We start from the raw sequence: 19,614 nt of genomic DNA, 5'->3' as shown, positions 1-19,614 counted from the left end.
AAAATATCTCAGATATACAGATTATATTAGAGGAGGGTGGAATATCTTGTGTCATTATTTTAGCCAGAGAAGGTTTAGAAGCAGAGACATAAGGTTTCCAGATCTAAGTTCTGTTAAGGTTGCAATTATTAGTATTTCACAATGCTGAGGGAGTGTTCAAACTAACTTTAGGGCAGGATCTTTTAGGTTCACTGAAATTAGTCCTACTGAATAATCCTCTACAGGAGCCTCTTTTCCTTATAAAACTACAGAAGAAATGTCTGTTCTTTCTGAGGAATGAGGCACCTGTTACGTATATATAGTTTGGTTATGTGAATGCTCTTTTACCATTTAAATTCCACAGCCTTAAGGATATTTAGACCTGGGACTTTGGTTTTGGTTTATGTTTAATGGCAGCCCTTTATGTATTCCACTCTAAACCTTTACTGCCTTTAATAAAAAGTTGTGAAGCTGAAGCAAAACATGAAATCACTGTATGTTCTGGAAACACCTTTTAGTTTAGTTTAGTTTTCTAGACAAAAGATTTAATGAGTGGAACCACTGCGAGGCATCAGAAAACATCTGAAAAGGTTAGTCACACTGCCTCGGGGTGAATTATTGCTGAACTGCCAGGAGGATTAAAGATGAGAGATGAGCCTTTGCACAGCAGCGAAACATGGTCAGAATCTGTGTGCTTCCCACATCTCAGGGCCTGTCTGATCTCAGAAAGGGAGAGAGCAAAAGAGCCACCAAGAATTAGGGAGAAGTAAACTAGGAAGAGGTGAGTTAAGGAAAAAAAAAAAATTGGGGCTTCTGCTGTTTCAGAACCGTTTGCAAATTGGAGACAGGTCACGGGAGATGGACAGGTGTATGTGTCAGGGGAAGGAGCAATGGGCACAGTAACCCTTCAGACAGGAAATACTGTTATAAAGCAGCAAGTTATCCTTCGCTCTCCCTGGCCAGCAGGGCAGAGAGAAGTACTCAACCCACTTTGCAGCAAAAGAGATTGTATTATGGTGGATCCTTAACTGGTACAGGACACTTAGGGAGGCTATGGAGTCCACATAACTGCAAATTTTGGAGAAAACGTTAGTAAATATCAGTGATGGCTGAGATGTATCTGATCCTCTTTAGAGCAGGGGAATGGCCTTGGTGAAGCGTCAGCAACCTTTCAGGAGCAGTACATGATGTTTTTATTGTCTGCAGTGAGAGAAAGAGGTACTGCTGGCACCACTTCTGCCATCTGATCAATTCCAAAAGCTGAAGAAACCTCACACAGAGACAAGATGTTATCTGCACCCAGGCAAGTTGTGGTAGCTTGCAGCTCCCATCAAATTTCTGACCCAACAGAAACCAGTGCATGGCATTCCCAAACAGCTGTTATGACTTCTGTGGCAAATGTGCCATGAAGTGCTGACTCAGGAGTCAGGGGTTGCCTCTAAAGGTTGGCTTTTCAGAGATTTCTTGAGGAATGCTTTTTATTGTCCCCTGACATTGGACTGGCTGGCCAATTTGAGACATAAGGCAGCAGGCTGTAATGCTGCTCAAAGGCATAGACAAGCAAGCACATTCTTGCTGTCCTCAGGGGTGCTCTGACATGAACTATATCTCCCTGAGACCAGCCTCTCCCTGAGCTCCTGGAGCAGTGTGGGACAATCCCCCTGTTTGCTGGTGGCTTAAGCCGCAGGACTTAGGTGCTCCAAAGTAGTTGCTGAAGGACTTTAGGGTGGGATCGGAATGACCTAACATTCACTGTTTAGGACACACAAGTCTATAGCTGAACAAATTGTCCTTGATAGTTTCAGACTAGGTGCGGTACCTTGAGACAGTTTTAAACAGAGCTATTATTGCAAGCTGATGGAGGATATCAGCAATACCCACATCTAGCAATTACAGGAAGTAGATCTACATTAACCAACTTTGCTAGTTGCCTAAATTTCCTCACATTTCTTAGCTATAAGACATTCATTTACTTTTTTCCCCTGTTAATTAAACTTTGATCAAAGCAATGGAAACTATTAAGCACATGAAAATAGAACAAGGAACAAACAACTCACTTGATAATATAAGAGAAAATTTTAGAAGTCCAATTTTAATTTATACTGCATCCCCTGTATACAACTACAGTTGGGACCAGGTGACCTTACAATGTATGTAAATTTTAGAATGAGTCCCTTGATATTTTATTGGAAAAAATTAATAACATTTATCAGTATTTTTTTTTTTAATTGGCAAAAAAATGCCAAACATACATCAAGTCGGTTCATCTACTGAACCTACTCTCTTGGCACTTTTGTAAATCTCATTACAAATAAAAAAATGACAAATATATTCATATATTCATGAATGACCAGTAAACTGGATAAGTAATAAAGAAAAATCCATTGACTAATTTCCTTGAAAAAACATTGCATAACTCACAGGAGAATTTACCAATCAAACATTATTCAAGTAATTGATAGGACTGTGTGCCTTTTTATTTCTGCCAAAAAATTCTTGATCCAGATTTTCAAAAGTGTTTAGGGATCTAAAGATGTATTTGTACATCTCATGGGATTTTCAAGGCATTAAACAGGTTAGGGACAAAACTCTGCCTGAATTTGAAATTCTAGTCCTTGAGAAATAGATCAGTATGTGGCATCCTACTGAGGCAACCTGAAGTGATTTCCATAGTTAAAGTTACAAGAAAGTCATTATGAAATCTCATGTGTGTTTGTGTGTGTCTGTGTGTGAGTAAAAATTTCTTAAACTTTCAGCATTAGGACATAAATTTTCCATGCTTTGGTCTATGAACAAAGGCAAGAGATTTTTGTTCTTCATTTTGCTTTTGAGGTAAGAGGTGTTTGGAGGAATTTTTTTTTTTTACGTCTACTGAAAAAGATCTTCTTAGAAGCACGTAAGTTACATAAGATTGTCCCAGAATAGTCTTCCTCCTTTCCCCATTTTCAATCACTTTGAAAGAATTAACTCAAATGCTCTCAAAATTCTCAAATAAGATCCTGAAGTATTGGGGGGGGGGGGGGGGGGGGGGGGAAGACAAACTTGCTCAGATCATTAGTGTTATCTACAAACTTCTGGCTCACCTGAACTGGAGTCTTGGAACTCAGATTGTTTTCAGTCAGATTGCTTTCAAAGCTGTGGGCGCGTACTCCTCTCCACGTGCTCCTAACTCAAGACCTCCAGATGGAAATCTCACTCTGAATGCTTGTGTACAACATTTGCACTATTTTGAAAGCCTGAGACATGCAAACATTTTGTGGAAGTAGGAATGAAAAATGTTTTACTCCTTACCATCTTCTTTAGTGCGGGTGAAAATTTGTTCACTTCTCACTCCGTCTCCAGCTCGTGTAAAAGCCAACACCTGAATGCTGTAGTTGGTGTATTTTTCCAGGCCATCAAGCTCTAGTGATGGCTGTGTAGTAGTGACATTCTTTATCTCTCCTAGCTCTATCAAATAAAAAGGAAATTGAGTTATTGCCAAGTTCAGCCTTCTCCCAGCTATTGATACCTACTGTGGAAATCCTGGGGATTAGGGAGTGTAGCAGAGAAGTAATGCCTCATTATTATAAAATAGCAATGAATTATAATAAATTAAAATAAATTCCTTTGTGTCTTGACTTCTTACCATTCAAAGCAGACCCAGTTTTCATTTTCAAACTTTTTTTGCAATTTTTTTAAATACAGGGAAGAGAATTGGAAATCTCTACAAGTCATAAGATTTTTCATAAAGAATAGGTAACAAGAAGAGATTATTGCAAAACATTCCCTAAAGCAAAAATGAGAAAGTCAGTTATCTTCATAAAGATTTTCTGGTTTTGAGAAAGATCATTTCTCATGAGGAAATCCAAAAAAAAGGCCCCTTTATTTTAAAATATGTAGCAAGTGCTGCTGCAAAGCACTTGATGGCAGTAATACCAGCTAACAATAGGTTTAAAAACAGTAAAATCAGATTTACTTGCAGAAAGATGATGCACTTCATATGAATCTTTTTTGCAGCAAGCTAAGAAGTACAAACCATATGGCAAAAAAGCTTTAAACATATTTAAGGCAGAAAATAAAGCTGAACAAATGAAGAAAATCCAGTTTTGAGTACTGCATGAACATCATCTTTTTTCATCGTGTTGTAGGACATCACATAGGAGCGTAGACGTGCACTGATAATAGTCACATAGGATCTGAACCAAAGACTACAGGCAGCACTGAAAACATTTAATTTTATGTCCATCATGTCTACATTTTTATGTTTGCTTCTCATATATTTTTAATCTTTATTTTTAAATGCACAAAGGAATTGGTGGTTTGTTTCCAAATATTTTTGACTCTAACATTACCATCAGTAACAATGGGCCTTTGGGTTACATTTCCACTCTGAGTTCCCCTTGCCACACTAACAGAGGCCAGGATTTGCATGACAGTTGCATACTAGACTGAACTATGATCCTGATGGATGAAAGCAAAAGAAGGGAGACAGCTCATTGCCCTAGAGCCATGAAAATTCAGCAGGGCAAACAGGAATAAAGGCATATGCATCTCAAACCTACTAATATTTAATTTACAAGAAAGGGCCATACATAGAATCATCATCATGTGATAAATTGCAGTTTAGTAAAGTATCTCGTTTCTCCTTTGATCATTTCACTCATTCTCTGCTCAGGAGTTTATTTCCTCAGGAATTATGCTAGGAGTACAAAACATAAGCACAACAGAAGAGGCTGGCATGAAAATAACAAGCCTTTTCCAAAAATGTTTCCTTCTTTTGCCCTCAGCTATGGAGATGAAATGCATCCTGTCAAAAAATAAGCAATAACCTCTCAAGTAGGCAACTAGCTAAGCAAGCAGATAACCAACCAAACTAAAACAGAATACAGGATTGAGCAGGTATGTTCTAGGTTCATATCATCATTCTTTATAAAAGAAACCCGCTGGACTTTGAAACTGAGATGAAATTTGCCCAGGTCATTTTGGGTGCTATGGCAGACCTATGGAGTGTTGCAAACCCATGGTGGAAGCCTTCCCCAAGGACCCATCCAGGCAGCTTTGCAATGCCTGCTAGTCTGTTAAAGCTCTACAAAAAATGGCTTCATTCACAGGTAGATGAAGCTTTCTCTAAACCAAAGAGAAAAGGAAGTACAATGCCTTCACAGCAAAGAGTAAATGATGTAAAGGCCACATATGCCTTGTTACTTGGTAATTGCTTGATTTCTCTCACCTCCATCCAAGAGATTGGCCCAGTAGATAACCCTGAATCCTTGCAGAATCCCATTCAGGGTTTCTTTTGCCAATGTTGACCAAGAAATAGAGATGGTTTCTGGTGATGTGGCAGTGGCTTGCACGTTCCCTGGAGGGCAACTGGGCACTGGAATAAGATATTCACCATTTTTAACTCAATGAATACAACTCAATGTTTATCCTTCAGCTACCCTTTCAATTTCCATTGCTATCCCACCACATGTTATTTAATTAGAAGTTACACACTGTTAACAATGCAAAACCTTTATTCTTGCTACAATCCACATGTTTCTGTAAGTGCAGCTGATTTCCCTGGAATGACTTTTGATGTACTGCTTCCCCACTTGCTGACTAGTCTTTTAACAGGTTTTTTGTTGTTTCTTTTGAAAGAGAAATGTGTCCTACTGCTGAAATATGCAGAATATTCTGTAAGCAATTTAAATACATTTTTTAAAGTTTGCAGCCAAATTGCCATCTTTCTGGACAGTTCTAATGTCCCTTTAAAATTGGTGGTGGGGGAAAGCGGGCACTTTAAAAAATATTGGAACAAATGTTCATAAAATATTTTCACTGACATTTAGAAAAATTGGAAAAAGTCAGCCAAATCTAAGGCATTTTCTGTTGGCCATGTAGTGTCAAAGCAATACAGCAGTATTAGTATTTGGCATTGCTTTTAAAGGTCATGACATCTTTAATTCTGAGAGGGACCCAAAATTGAGTTATGACCAAAAAAAACGTTGCCAGGAAAAGTAAGCATGCTGGAATCTGAAGAAAAAAAATACTATTTATTATAATACAAAATATATGCACATGTGAGTATACTGCCTTCCGAGGTCTTGCAGTAATCTGTCTAGGCCTAGAAACATTTAGAGTAAATGGGAAACACCAGTCTTCCATGAAGCGTATGCCTCAAAATCTGTAGCTGTTGAGAATTTTAGATGTGTGCTACTCCATTTCCCCCATGTAAAAAGTCAGATTTGTAGCTGGCACTGACTTCAGTACACTGGTGTCAATTTATAGTAGCTGAAAAATATGACCTACACTATCCTTTAGGATTATTATTTGCTTTTATGCTCCTCTAAAAGATTGGGCCTCTTTATGGATACAGAATCATTCTCTTTTTCCACTAGAGGACTCCCTCTCATTGTTTGAGAAATACTTTTTATGCAGTTTGAAAAAAAAAACAAACTCTGAATTGTTCCTTGGATTAGACAGATTGAACTTTGTCTGAAATAACAATGATTTTTTCTCTCATTAGCTCGGACATCCTTGAAAAAAACACACCTCTATGCTGACAAGATAAAGCGTTGTGCAGTACAAAAGCTCTAGGTTTCACAGCAACTTCATTTGAAAACAAAAGAAAGCCAACAAAATTAACAATATCACTTCACCTTTCAGAGTTTCACTTCTTAGCATCTCAAAACTATGGTGAGATCACTATGAAGCTATCATGAGATCAGCAAATTTGCAAATACGTAAACACCAGAGCAACAGGCTTCTTAATGAAAGCTATGGTCTTAGTCAATGTCATTCACAGCAGGATATATCACATTAGTAGAGTTATATTTATTTACCTGGATGATTCTGCATCTCTTTCAATGCAAATTGCACATGTTCATTGGCCAGTCTCTGTCCATCCAGCTGTCTACTGTATCTAACACCTGTAAAGTCTGGTCTTCTATTACCCCCACTATAATAATCACTAATCAAGCAATAAATGTAACAAGGTAAAAAGAAATAAAGAAATAATAATATGTCCCATGATAGCTGTTTGCCTAGGACCTACCATCCTCAAGAGTAGTGGTGATGATTTCCTGAGAAGAAGGTCCTATTCCAGCCCGGTTACAAGCCTGGACTACCATGCCATACTGGGTGAATTTTTTCAGGTTATTCAGCGTATAAACTTCACTGTCCCCAGTGGTATCAATACTGATGATGTTGAACTGGAAATTGCCCCCTGCACTGTACTCCCGATAACCTATCTGGTATCCACGAATAATTCCATTTTGCAAGTGCTTCTTTGGAGCCTAAACAGAAAATGAAAGATTACACATTAAGTACATGTCTCCAAAGTCAAGTTGTTCCCCTTAAAATTTTTGAAATATACACAAAGTCAACATTTTTTTCCTACTGAATGCAAGTCTATTTCTAGGTAACAATTCAAAAATAGTAACTTTTTACCATGATATATAAATTTCAGGTGCAGTTTGTTCTAATTTGTGCATTCCTGTGCTAGAAAAAGACCTTTAAATGGTTCATACACAGAAAAATCTGATAAGGAGATATTCTTGAGTTATAATTTGAATTTATAATGCTTTGTTCTCTTATCAGGTGAATCAATCAAGGTTGAGTTGATAAGGGTATATTTGCATTACAGGCCTACCATTCACTACTAATTGTGTTTTTGCCAGAAGCCCCTACCATTCACTCGCTAAATGTTTAGTAAGGCATTTACTGATCTGTTGAAGGCAGTCACATAAGTTTATTCAGCTAGATGCATTAGGAAAATTTTATGCTGTGCTTTGAAATATGCTTCTGTTCATTCAGTGTGTAGTGTGGAAAGATGATTAGATAATGAGTGCTGAAGGCAATAATGAATCGGAAAGCAGGGATTTGCATACTGAATAGCTACTAAAACAAGGTGTACAATATCTGGCATTCAAGAATATGGACGGTACAAAATGGTTGGCCATAATTATATACTGTATTTCCCAGTCACAGTGCAAGATTCTCTGTACCTGACTAGTGGAAATAATTTCTGTACTCTGCAATATAAAATGTAGTCTAGAGTAAAAAAGGATTGGCAACGCAGGGAAAAAGCCTATTATTGACAGAAATACTTATTAAAATTCCATTTAAATAGTACTGGACTAATTTCAATATGTGATAACGTTCCTGTCTGATTTTCTACGTATGTGAGGTATAATTAGTACAAACACTTTAAGGCACAGTTTATAATCCATGGACAAAAAGCCCTTTCAAATTCTCCAAACCTCTTTCAAATTCCCACCAGATGCCCACGAGCTCATTCGTTCCACTGACCCATAATAAAGGTCTTTGTGACGCAGTTTATCGGCAATGAGTTAATCCAGCAGAGGCAGCAAATTCTGTTGTTACTACATCCCATTAAATCTATTGAGGAACACATTCTCAACAAGAATACTCTTTTCTGCCACAGGACCTGTCTGTTTCAGTGAGTTTATAGTCCACTGGACTAAAGTCTCACTGGAGCTAATAAAACCAGCATGGGATTTGCCTTTCATCTACTACCAACAAATCATTGCTCTGCAAAAACCATCACCCTCTATGTTTTTAAACTGTATCACTGGATGGATCTGACTGATTGAATTATCTCTTCAGATGCTTTATTTTTTTGCTCCCTTTTGCCTTCAGAAACAGAAACAAAACTTGAAGCAAGGATATAATTTCCACTGTAGTACTTCAGCTCCTCTGACACCAATAAGCTCTCTGCAAGTGTGGTGCACGTCCATGTAGGTGACTGAATTAGGAGATTCAGGTCTTGAGTGTCTTGTAAGGCACACTGCAGGGATTAGAACTTTTTTTTTGGAATCTAAGAGTATAATTGTTTCCTGTTTGAGTATTTCTGCGTTTCGTTGTCAAAAAAAACCCAACTTCTTTAGAAACACGTACGTCTTTTATTATCAAGACACTTTTTTTGCAAGTTTATTACCTATTCTGAACAACTGCATGGTTTCATGATCTTTAAATGATTGCAAAAGATGGGGTTTTTTAAGCTGGACTGTGGGATGGAAACTAAGGTCAGATTTTTTTTTTTGTTTGAGATTCAGATATCTTCATAAGATAAAGCTGTTTTATTCCTTCTGAGAAGAAAATAACTTTACCACATTTAAATAATTAAGTATTTCAGGGTGAATTCTTTCATTAGTTGAAGGATTTCAAATTCTGTTACTAGCCATAGCGTTTTGCACAGCTCATACATTGTTATAAGCATTGTCAGTGTTCATGAGAAGGGGCAAAAAGACTGAACTAACATAATCTAAACATTTCAAATTGACTAAAGGACAAACAGTTTGGACAAAGCAGCAGACAACTCAAACAAGTGTTATTACAGGGAGGACTGCTTTCAGACAACGCTGCAGGTCACTGTCTCTTTTCTAAAGGTGTATGAGTGTGGAGGCACCAATTTAATCATGCCAGGACATCAGTTCTCTCCATCAGTGTTGGATTCCATCACAGCTTGTCAAATCCTCAACAGTCTGCGTGGAGATTTCTTGTCTCAAACATTAACATGCACACTGTTGCCCATCTCAAGATCTAAAGCCTCTCTAATTAAAGGCTGCAACTGGAACATATCCATGAGTTACCGCGGGCGGCTTTTGAACAAAAGTTGTTGCCACAAACACATATTGCACATCGAAATCACAAGCAACATGCATAAAACATACACCACATAATGTAGTGCATTTATTGTTTTGTGAGCAGCATACACTGCCTACTGCCACATACAGCACACATTAAGATGCTGTATGTACGTACACTACTTATATCATATGGCATGTGTATATATCATGTATCATACACACATACATATATCATAAGGCATGCACTGTATAGCAAGAAAAAGTGACCATTCACTTTGTACATAATAGGTTACAGAAGCATATAGCACATATATTGGAACACATATATCATACTCTAAAATAGATGGAACATAATGATAAAACTGAATCATACATTTACTATGCATTGAAATGTTCTCAGAGCAGGACTATAGCCAGAATAGCCTCTTCACTGAGAATTCTGCAATTATATACTTTCTCATTTTGAATTGGAATAAAGTGGCAAATTTTGCAGTTTTCATGAAACATCTTTATAATTGTTTTAAGGGCAAGGGAATATTTTCTTTAAATAAAATATCAACATTTTACTTTTTTTTTTTCTCACTTTGAAACATTATACAACATATAATAAGCTCAAAGTCACTTCAGAACAAAGCATTGAAATGTTCTGCTCCACAAAACTTCAAATGTTCCTTGTTAGTACTATCTAAATGCTTCATTTTGGATTGACTTTTTACACAAATAAATCATATTTGATATATACACCTTCTTGTGTATAGACACATTTTTTTTAGGTAGAAAATTCAGTGAAGCAACATTTGTGCATGACTAACTGTTCATGGGGCAAAATATTGTTAATCCTGTCAGTAGTCATAGAACATTATGAAAAAGTAAGTTTCAGTCCATGATCTTACTGCTTACCTCATAAAATCCAATATTTGTAATTTAGGGTATCTATGACTTTTGTAAAGTATGGCATTTTATAGTTGTGTGCATGTGTATATGCATAAAGAGGAGAAGGAATATTTCCCATGCCTAAATTTAACAGGTTCATTTACCTTGTAAAGTACTACAAGAAAAAATAATGAATATTTTCATGCTCTTTTGTAAATGAGAATTCCTGTTTCATTCCCATTCTCTCTGCACCACTTTAAACTACCAAAAATGCTGAGTATTATTTAAAAATTCGATCTGAAACCCAGTGTTCTATGTGGACACATAGAAATGGGATTAAATAGATCACAGACCTATAAAACTTTGCTTAACTAGGATTTTCTAAAAGTGGGCTAAGAGAAACATTAAAGAAAGATTAATGACTGTAGCAAGCTGCAGAAATAGAACTTAATACAAGATGAAAGATAATTGATGTGTTGTTCTCTGCTCCTTTTGCTGTTATTGACACTGTCTGTATTTAAATGAGGTTTGCCAACTTTAAATAAAACTATGGTTCTCAACACAATCCCTTTTGTATAATGTCACCATGGCAAAAGCTCCACATGCTCCCAAAATAAAAATGATCAGGTTATTACTGGGTTTATTTTCTTCCTTTTTTACCTCCATGACAATATAGGATTGATCTCATGGGGTATTTCTTTATTCTTAAGTACTTTGTATTGTACAATGCAATGAGTGCCTTCTGCACAGCAGTGCATAGCAGGAACCTACCCAAAAGTCAGGATTCAGCATGGAACCGAACTATAGTATGTCTGTGGGACCATCTTAAAGTACCTTGCTGAGCAATGGACTGAAACTTCTCTGGACAGGAGAAAACTGCAATAATTCAAGGGAAATAAAGGGTGCACTCCTGGTTTGGGACTTCTTAATTAGGGGGAACTTCTCAATCAGCTGTTACAAATTGTCATTCAGGAACTAATTCTTCCAGTAAAGGTGGGACTATGCAAGCACCAACCTTTGAGGAAGGCAGCTCAGTGACTTCACCTTTGCCTGCAATGGAGCTTCGAGGTCAAGGAAAACAATTAGGTTTCAACTACGTCCAGCACTACAGAGAAACTTAGCACCCATCAGATGAGCTAACCTAGCAGCAGATAAAGGAATGACTGCAAATCAAGGCACAGAGTTTTCAAGCTGAGCACACAGGGGCTTGACAGCACAAAGATCACACTGAGCAGAATTTCAGTGAAGTGCCAATGGTGCCTTTTGCTGTCCATCCTTTCATAGGCAGACCTCCAGTGTTTCTGCTCCTTGCAAAACAGCACCTCATGGGGTCTTGTGGCATGATGAGGCCATAGGCTAGATCTGGCTAGAGCCCGCAGCGCCTTCCTAGCGCTTTGCTAGAGGACACGCTACCAGGAGCATCTCGCTGCCACAGTGCCTCCCGTGCTGCTTGACCATGTCAGATACTGCTGGTCAATAAATTAAAAGATTTAACAGATTTAACAGAGACTGGGTCTATGGAAATAATATCTTGAAGGTTCACAGGAGACTGGGTATTCATTGGAGATTGGGTGTGCAGTCTAGCAGGGCAGTTCACAGCAAACTCCAAATGTCTAGTCAACATCTACTCAGTGCGTGACACCAGGTTCACCAGGGTGCACAGTTCTGGGAGCATGGACCCACCTTTCCTGGTCTGGATATATGTTGCATGGGCACAAACACACATTTCCAAGGTCACAAGTAGCTCACACCTTAAGCTCACTTCAGTTGTGAAAAACCACCTCTACACTCGGATCACGGGACTTGCCAGGGCAATGGAGCTCAATACATAGCTCATTTCTGTGATTATTTTGTTAGATTAGATATTGATCATTATTTGACAAGTATTCAGAAATCAAATTCCAAACATGATCTTGAGAATACAACTCCAGCTACTTTTCTGATATGCTTCTACTCCCCAGACAGTACCTAGAGATCAGGACACTAAGTTGCACCTGAAGTGGCTTGGAAGTACATATTGAACTATATTTTCGATAATGTTATTGAAATGTAGGTGTGGAATTTTTTTTTTCCTGTAGCTGCCTGCACACATCTGCATCTATAAAATTTAATGACAAATCTTCAGAATTGCAAATGGCAGCTATAAACTCCAGCAGTGAACCAATGGTGCCTATCTTCTCTTGTTGCTTTTGAAAATATCCCCCAAAGTGAGCTTTAAAAAAGCAAGCAAAGCCTTTCAATCTGCCTACCCATACATCCATAAAAACAAGTTCATGCATAGAAGCTTGGAGGTTATAGTTGACTAGATTTGATGGCAGTCACACTTCTTGAGTGCTTTAAAAAGAAACAACCCAGCTTTTATGTCAGTTGTTGAGAATCGCTGTACACTCTGCATTGCTTCAATAGCTACTTCCTTTGCTCTCCTGACTGTGCGCTGCGTTTAAATCCATGCTTCATGTATGTCTTTTATAAATACATTGTTGTGTTTCACTTCAACCATCATTACCTGATGCACTAGCTTGTGGCTAGTGACCACAAGCCTTTGGTTTTTGGAAACCATTTGATGAAAGCCAACACTGATACAAGTTTAAGATGTGGACAAGGTCCAAGAATCAGCACTGTATTTGTGACCTGTGCATAAGAGGTCTGATAAAGACTACTGCTTTTGAAGCTTAATACTGAAATGTCACATCAAAACAGAATTTTTAATCCACCATTTTTAAACCACCATTGAACTACTAAAAAAAATCTTGACAGCTGAAGTCCCTCTGTACTAGTTGGACATCTCAGTAGTTATATGTCCACCTGCACTGTATGGAGATCGTGCACTATAGAAACCTGTCTTTTCAGGAACCGACTCAAAACTAACACAGTATCATGCTGGTTATTTATTGTATAAATAAATAAAAAAAATAAATAAGCAGCCCACAGTTATTCATATGGTTAATAAGCAGCAGCTCACTGTTACTATCCTGACTTTCTGGATGGTCCACATCATGGTGCAAAATACACATTATCCACATTTGCAGGAGTAATTAACATCACTATAGAAATTAATGACTATTATGCCACCATCCTACTCCAACACTTACTACTACGTATTTCAGAACCTTAAATATATGGAATTATCAATACAATTTGGAAACTGCCATTCATATTGAAATTACACCACTGTAATTAGACAGCTTTATTCTGTCTGCTACAATGTACAAGCAGTATATAGCACAAAACCATTTAAAACATGGGTTAAGTACCTCTGATATCATACCAAAAGCATTTAAAATATTCTGTGGTTGTCAAAACACTGGGCAAAAAATATAAAAAAATGAATTGAGTCACAAGACATGCCAGATTTTTAAATAATATCAGTAGCTGATATTTTTAAATCAGTTGCTCTGATTCATCAATCCTCATGGACTATACTGAGACACTATATTGGTCTCTCTGTGCAGACATGCCTTCAGTAAGGCTCTGTCCCAAAGTCCATTGCAATGGGAAAAAACTCCCATTGGTTCCAATGGTTTGGGGGAATTTTGGCCCAAACCACAGTGAAATTCTGTGAGTGCTCATTTTCCAAGTACATATCCTTATCTCTGAAATCGGAAGGAAGTAGGAAATGTTACTGTCACCAGTACAGGCAAGCAGCTGCTGCTATTACTCTCCAATGGAAGGTTCTTTCTTTGCATAATGCACCAATCCTAATGGCCAATATAAGTTTTGTTGGCAAAGGTATCTGCAAGATTTCTCCCAAATTAAAATAACTGATCCACAGTTGTTATAATACTCTGATCAATGGAACCTCTTTGAATGCACCAAAATACTGTCAGAGTCTATATTCTTGGCTGTGTGTATTTACCTTCCAGGTGACCCTAATGCTTTGTGAAGATATAGGCTCAAGTTGGACATCCTGAGGTGGACCATCAGGAGCTGCAAAGAGAGAAGAAAGATGGATCAAAACTGGCCTTCATGACACATAGAATTCAGCACTTCACATGGTATGTCACCAACTTAATACACCAGCATGACAAAGATTTGGACTGAGTCAATGTCGTACGGAAAACTGAAGATACTACTTCATCAAACAAAACCAGAGCCTAGCATCTTCCTTATTCAGGTGTCATCTCTGGCCAACAGTGAAATACAATACATGCCAAAACTTAGTAACCTGGCAAATCAAATAAGAGTGAATAACAGTGACTCTTCTTGTTTAGTGATACACTCACAATGCTGTTTCTGTTTTGTAAATAGGCAAGACATATTTTCAGCAGTTAGAACCCTGTCAGTGACAGAAAGGCAGCAGAATGCATTTGAAAGCAGGTGAGACAGGAGCTCCTCAGCTGGCCTTCATCATGTCACAAACTTTCCAGTGGGATCCCCTTTGTTCAATAGAGACTGAGCACATTCAGTCAAATATCAAATATTTTATACACAAAAACCTGCACACTTTACCTTCTCCCCCTCCCCAGTGTAAGTATCCCAGCCTGGAAATCAGGCAAAAAGTAACTGCTAGATGCAAAAAGCATGCTGCAGCTCCTGCCTGAGTCAGGAGGAGTTTCATTTATTCATAGGCTGCCAAGGATGTGCATGATGCTTTAAAGGCGAATGAAAAAAGAAGGTCCTGAGTCTTGGGGAACCTACTTGTCAGTTGAGCAGCTACAAAGCAGGTCAAGAATTGGCTGGGATTGAATGGAGAGGTGTGAAGCAAATTGCATGCTCAGCGAGGTAAATCATTGTAAAAGATCTGAAGAAAAGAAGGGAGTCATCTCGAGCTGCTGTGGAGGGTTCCCTTGATGCAGAATACGGGCTCAGTAAAAGGTATTAAATTAAGTTTAATAGCGTGACAAAAGAAATAAAGCAATAAAACAGGTGAGATGGGGCTGTTAGAGGTGGAGCAGCAGTAAATGACAGCTGAGGTGAAAGGAACCAGAACATTTTGCTTTAACTGATGAAAGCAGAGAGACCTAGAATACAGCCTATAGCATGTTTAAGTTATTAGGTAAGCCCTATTCTGTACCATTCTTGACTGTCCTACATATGGGAAACTTCCAGAGGTTGAAAGAACTTTATTTCCATTCCCCTTGAATTAACGTACAGGAAGTAGAAGAGAAAAAAGTTCACTGGCAAAAATGAGGTCTCTGAATTTTTTTAATCCTGTCCTTGATACCATCCCCCTGCTGACAAACATGAATGCCATTTCTCTGGGTACATTATAATGTAGTGGAATTTGGACAAAGCATTTGATCCTAAAAATGGGTTTTAAAATGTGCTCCTTAAAATCTTGACTTTTCCTTGAAAGACCCCAAATGTTTTTACAGACCCAAGTAGTTAACTGTTCCCAGCATACCATGGTGAAATGTTAAATAACAAGTCATTTATTTTACATACTTAATGTCATATAGAGTTTGTGACGAAGATAGAAAGAAAAGCCAGATATCCCAGCTTCCTCTATTGATTTCAGTATTAACAGCCATAATGCTTTTGTTTTTCTGACAAGTGTTAGTGCAAGTGTGTACTTGCCGTCTATTTTCCAACACAGGAGCTAACTGTGGTTGTATGGAGGGAAAAATGTGGCCTGTAAGCTTTGAAATCATGCCATTCTTGACTATCCTTTTGCCACAGAGACTCTTAACAGTTTGCTTTCTAATAGCTAGTGCTGGGTGACTCAGGTCACTGTAATACGTGATACACAATCTGTGTCCCCTTGCCAATAGCATGCTTTGAGTTGCTTGATTTTTATATTGACTTTCTTGGATTTTTATTCTGCTCCCTTCTCATTACCTTCTCTCTCATTCCCTGCACCCATACTGTTCTCCATTTCCTATTGTAAAAGCAGAGAATAGAAGTAAACAGTGATCAAAAACTGATGCTCCTGTACATGGCACATGACCTGAAATCAAAACCCAGGAGACAAACATCACATAGTTTGCCTAAGCCTGACCTCCTCTCTTCCAATTGTTCCCTAGGTAGATCAGTGACTTTTGAATACACTTCCACACTGCTGGTGTTTTTCTCCAAATAGACGGCTCCTTAAAAGACAGCAACAAAAGGATCAATTATTCTGAAACTTGGTTACAAAGAACTGAATAAAACGTGATGTTAAGGTTCCACCCTGTTCATGGGGAAGCTGTGTTTTTTTTTATTTCAAGGCCAGCTGCTGACCGTGACTTAATTATCAGTCAGGAAAAACTCAGCAAGTATGAAATATTCCGAGCATGGGTGAATAAGAGAGAAGGAGACAGAGTAGATCCAAAACCCATCCCTCTACTTTGATATATACGCACATGGAAGGGTGGGCATTTTGGGGATACAGATGATGCTGGCTGGAAGAATGGATAGTCTGTTTTCTCTAGTCATTTCACATTTTCACTGAACAAAGGAAGAGAAAAACCCTGATCAAATGATAAATATTTTGCAAACAAACTATTCACTGTTAGTAAAGTTGTTCACTGAAGGCTTGTAAAAGTGTGAATACTCTTCACTCCTTTCCTTCCACTAGGATGAAAAAAGACACCTGGTGAAAAAAAGAAATGCAGCTCATGTTGTGTCCTGCTTACTCAGCTTTGCACTGTGAGCCCTTGTGTTCTGTTCTTATTCAAAAAGTCCCTCAGAACCAAAAACATGTTCTCCTGACAAGGGGTATATTTTCACTGTAGCAAATTCACCCACAGAGAAAATGAGTGGGAATTACTCAACTGAACTGAAAATAGGTCACCTAGTGTTTAAAGCCTAGACCAACATGAATCTTGAAAAAGAAGTAGGGTTTTCACTGCCAGGACACTGTCACCCAGACACTTGCACTACAGTTTTCCTCTCAAAATCCCCAAAGAAGGAAGCATTGCTGACTTAGCATAAGACAACAGGAAAAATAAAATTAGCAAGATAAAAATGTGTTTTCAAATACAAATGAGCAAGCTCCTGTCTGGTCAAGACTTTTCAGAGTAACTCCACCCAGTTTCATGGCTAGGGGTGTTGAAGCTGCTTGGGTTACTCTCAACTGTACACCTTTGTACATTGCATATAATTGGAACGTATACCTGGCAGAAGTATTAATGGCCATTCAGCATTTTCATTCCTAATTGCTGAAACAGAGAGCTGTAGCCCTCCGCTTTTCACCCCTAAGTCTTTTCCACTGTCACACGTAACATGTAGGCCTTGGGACGTGGTAGCATGCACAAGGCTGTGCTGTCCTTATCCATCTGCCACTTCTGCTAACCCTGAGAAATGAAAATAAGACTGCACTGGAAGGCAGCAGTTCGAGTGCACAAAAGAGAGGCTCCAGCCATCAAAGTGAAAATGCTCGCATAGCCCTCCTGGTACAGAAACCTGTAGCGATGTAGAAGAAAGCATGGCAACAAAGAACAGGGGGGTGACACTAACTGATGACAGCCAACTGACTTATACAGTAATCAGAAAACTAAATGGCAGGTGGGGTAGCAGATGGAATACCAAAGGAAGATATGATACATGTAGATCAATGTTCTCAAATGGGGGTAAGCTTAAATTAGTTACCTATACTAATACCTGGGGATCTAAGGAAAGCCACAAGACCCACAGGGGAGGAACCACTGCTAAAAATAGGATGTTGTTGATTGAGTTGCCTAACTGTAGATATAGGTGTGCCATTTCCAGTACCCCAGGCTGAAAATTTGGAGCACAGTATCTTCTTTGACCACTAGATGCCACTGAACGGCTTTAATTACGGGCCTGCACGATGAAGTTGCATAAGTCACAAGGTTTCATGGGAAGAATTCAATATTTCTTTCGATGCAGCTGCAGCAACATAAGCAGCATTTCAAGTAAAGATTCCTCATGTCAAGGAGCAATAATTCCCAGAACAATTTAGATGCTACAAAACCAGAGTGTACCTGCTTCATCAGTAGTGATGGTGAGCTCGTTGCTGGCCTCACTCTTGCCGATGCGATTCTTGGCATACATGCGAATGTTGTAAGTTGAGGAAGGGTGGAGGTCAATGATAGTGGCTTGGTTTAGCTGAGGGGAAACATCTTTGGTTCTCTGAACGGAATCCCAAGAGTCTATTTAATAAGAGATTAAAATAAAACAGACAAATAAAAGATGACGTTAATGTTGCTAACACAAGCATGCAGTTAAACCTTCTCACAGAGCAGGATACTGCCATTGCTGAATTAACCCAGATAATGCCTGCTGCTACAAGCAAATCGAGTGATCGCCTTCCTTGATAGCACTCTCAACTGCTCCAAGTGTGGTGCTGTGAATAATGGGATCTCAGCCCCCGGGTCACCAGCAAACCCGAGGAAATAGCTACTCCTTTGCCTTTTTTTGAGGGGGGGTGGTGAAAGTAGCAAAGATTCCCCAGTTTTGTGTGTGTATGTGTATACATATTGTTTTTTTACCACTGCTATACTGGAACAACTGTGAAAAAAGACGGGAGCTGCTGCCCCACAGAAATCCTTGCTCAGAGATAAGGTTAGTTGTGCTCCAAAAAGGGGAGAAAGAGAGTTAATAAACAGGAATGGGAGGCTATTAGACTAGCAGAGATCAGGAAGAAAGTTTGAACCCAAACTCCAGGAGCTCAGACCATAGGTGAACAGTGAGCTTGGAGTACTTTGCTGGCTTAGACGTGGGGCTCAGCACCCTCCAGGACTGATGCTATTTCCATGACTTGTGTTAGGCTACGGGAGAAATTTAATACAAGGGGAATGTAGAACGCTCTTAGCTGTTTCCATGTATCTGTAAAAGGAGGAGCACATTGTTATTATTCATGCTTACTATTAATCTGCCTGTTATGTTTTTAATAAATTCTCCAGACATATTATAGGAAAAAGGATGGAAATTGGCTAAACACAGTAACCCCTCCTTGTCATCCAAGCATTCAATTGCTGCAAACAAAATAATAGAATCTATCCGTTTAAAGCATCTTGATGTCTTTTATGAGTTGCCATCCTTCATTTCTTTCTTACTGCAGGCGATGTTCCTCCTTTAACCTCTGCAGCATCCTATGGGGGATGTCACTGGAGGCTCTACAGGAGCGTTTTACAGTACGGGTCACTGTTGGTTGGATCGCAGAAAGAATGGCAGATAAAAATGACTAGCTTAAAAATAGAAAGCTCACTCAGATAGAAAATTTTTGCACATGCTGTGTAAATTCTTTTATATGAGCTTGCTAAAAGATGCACAAGTTGTCATAATGACATCTGCAGCTTGGCTTGTT

The 19,614-nt window shown here is 38.6% G+C and overlaps 1 protein-coding gene across 1 annotated transcript in view; it reads right to left on the bottom strand.

The window, feature by feature from the left end:
• Positions 1 to 19,614, bottom strand: part of DSCAM (DS cell adhesion molecule) — a gene marked incomplete at both ends in the record, with an annotated part of 474,219 nt that overhangs the window by 87,181 nt on the left and 367,424 nt on the right. The window contains 5 exons of the mRNA XM_082337939.1: positions 3,271 to 3,426; positions 5,189 to 5,335; positions 6,995 to 7,235; positions 14,281 to 14,351; positions 18,290 to 18,457. Coding sequence (XP_082194065.1) covers positions 3,271 to 3,426; positions 5,189 to 5,335; positions 6,995 to 7,235; positions 14,281 to 14,351; positions 18,290 to 18,457 — 783 coding nt within the window. The remainder of the gene's footprint in view (positions 1 to 3,270; positions 3,427 to 5,188; positions 5,336 to 6,994; positions 7,236 to 14,280; positions 14,352 to 18,289; positions 18,458 to 19,614) is intronic.

The sequence above is a fragment of the Platalea leucorodia genome (genome assembly GCF_965183815.1).
Source record: "Platalea leucorodia genome assembly, chromosome: 2".
Lineage (NCBI taxonomy): Eukaryota > Metazoa > Chordata > Aves > Pelecaniformes > Threskiornithidae > Platalea > Platalea leucorodia.
This window is presented reverse-complemented; position numbering and strand designations above follow the sequence as displayed.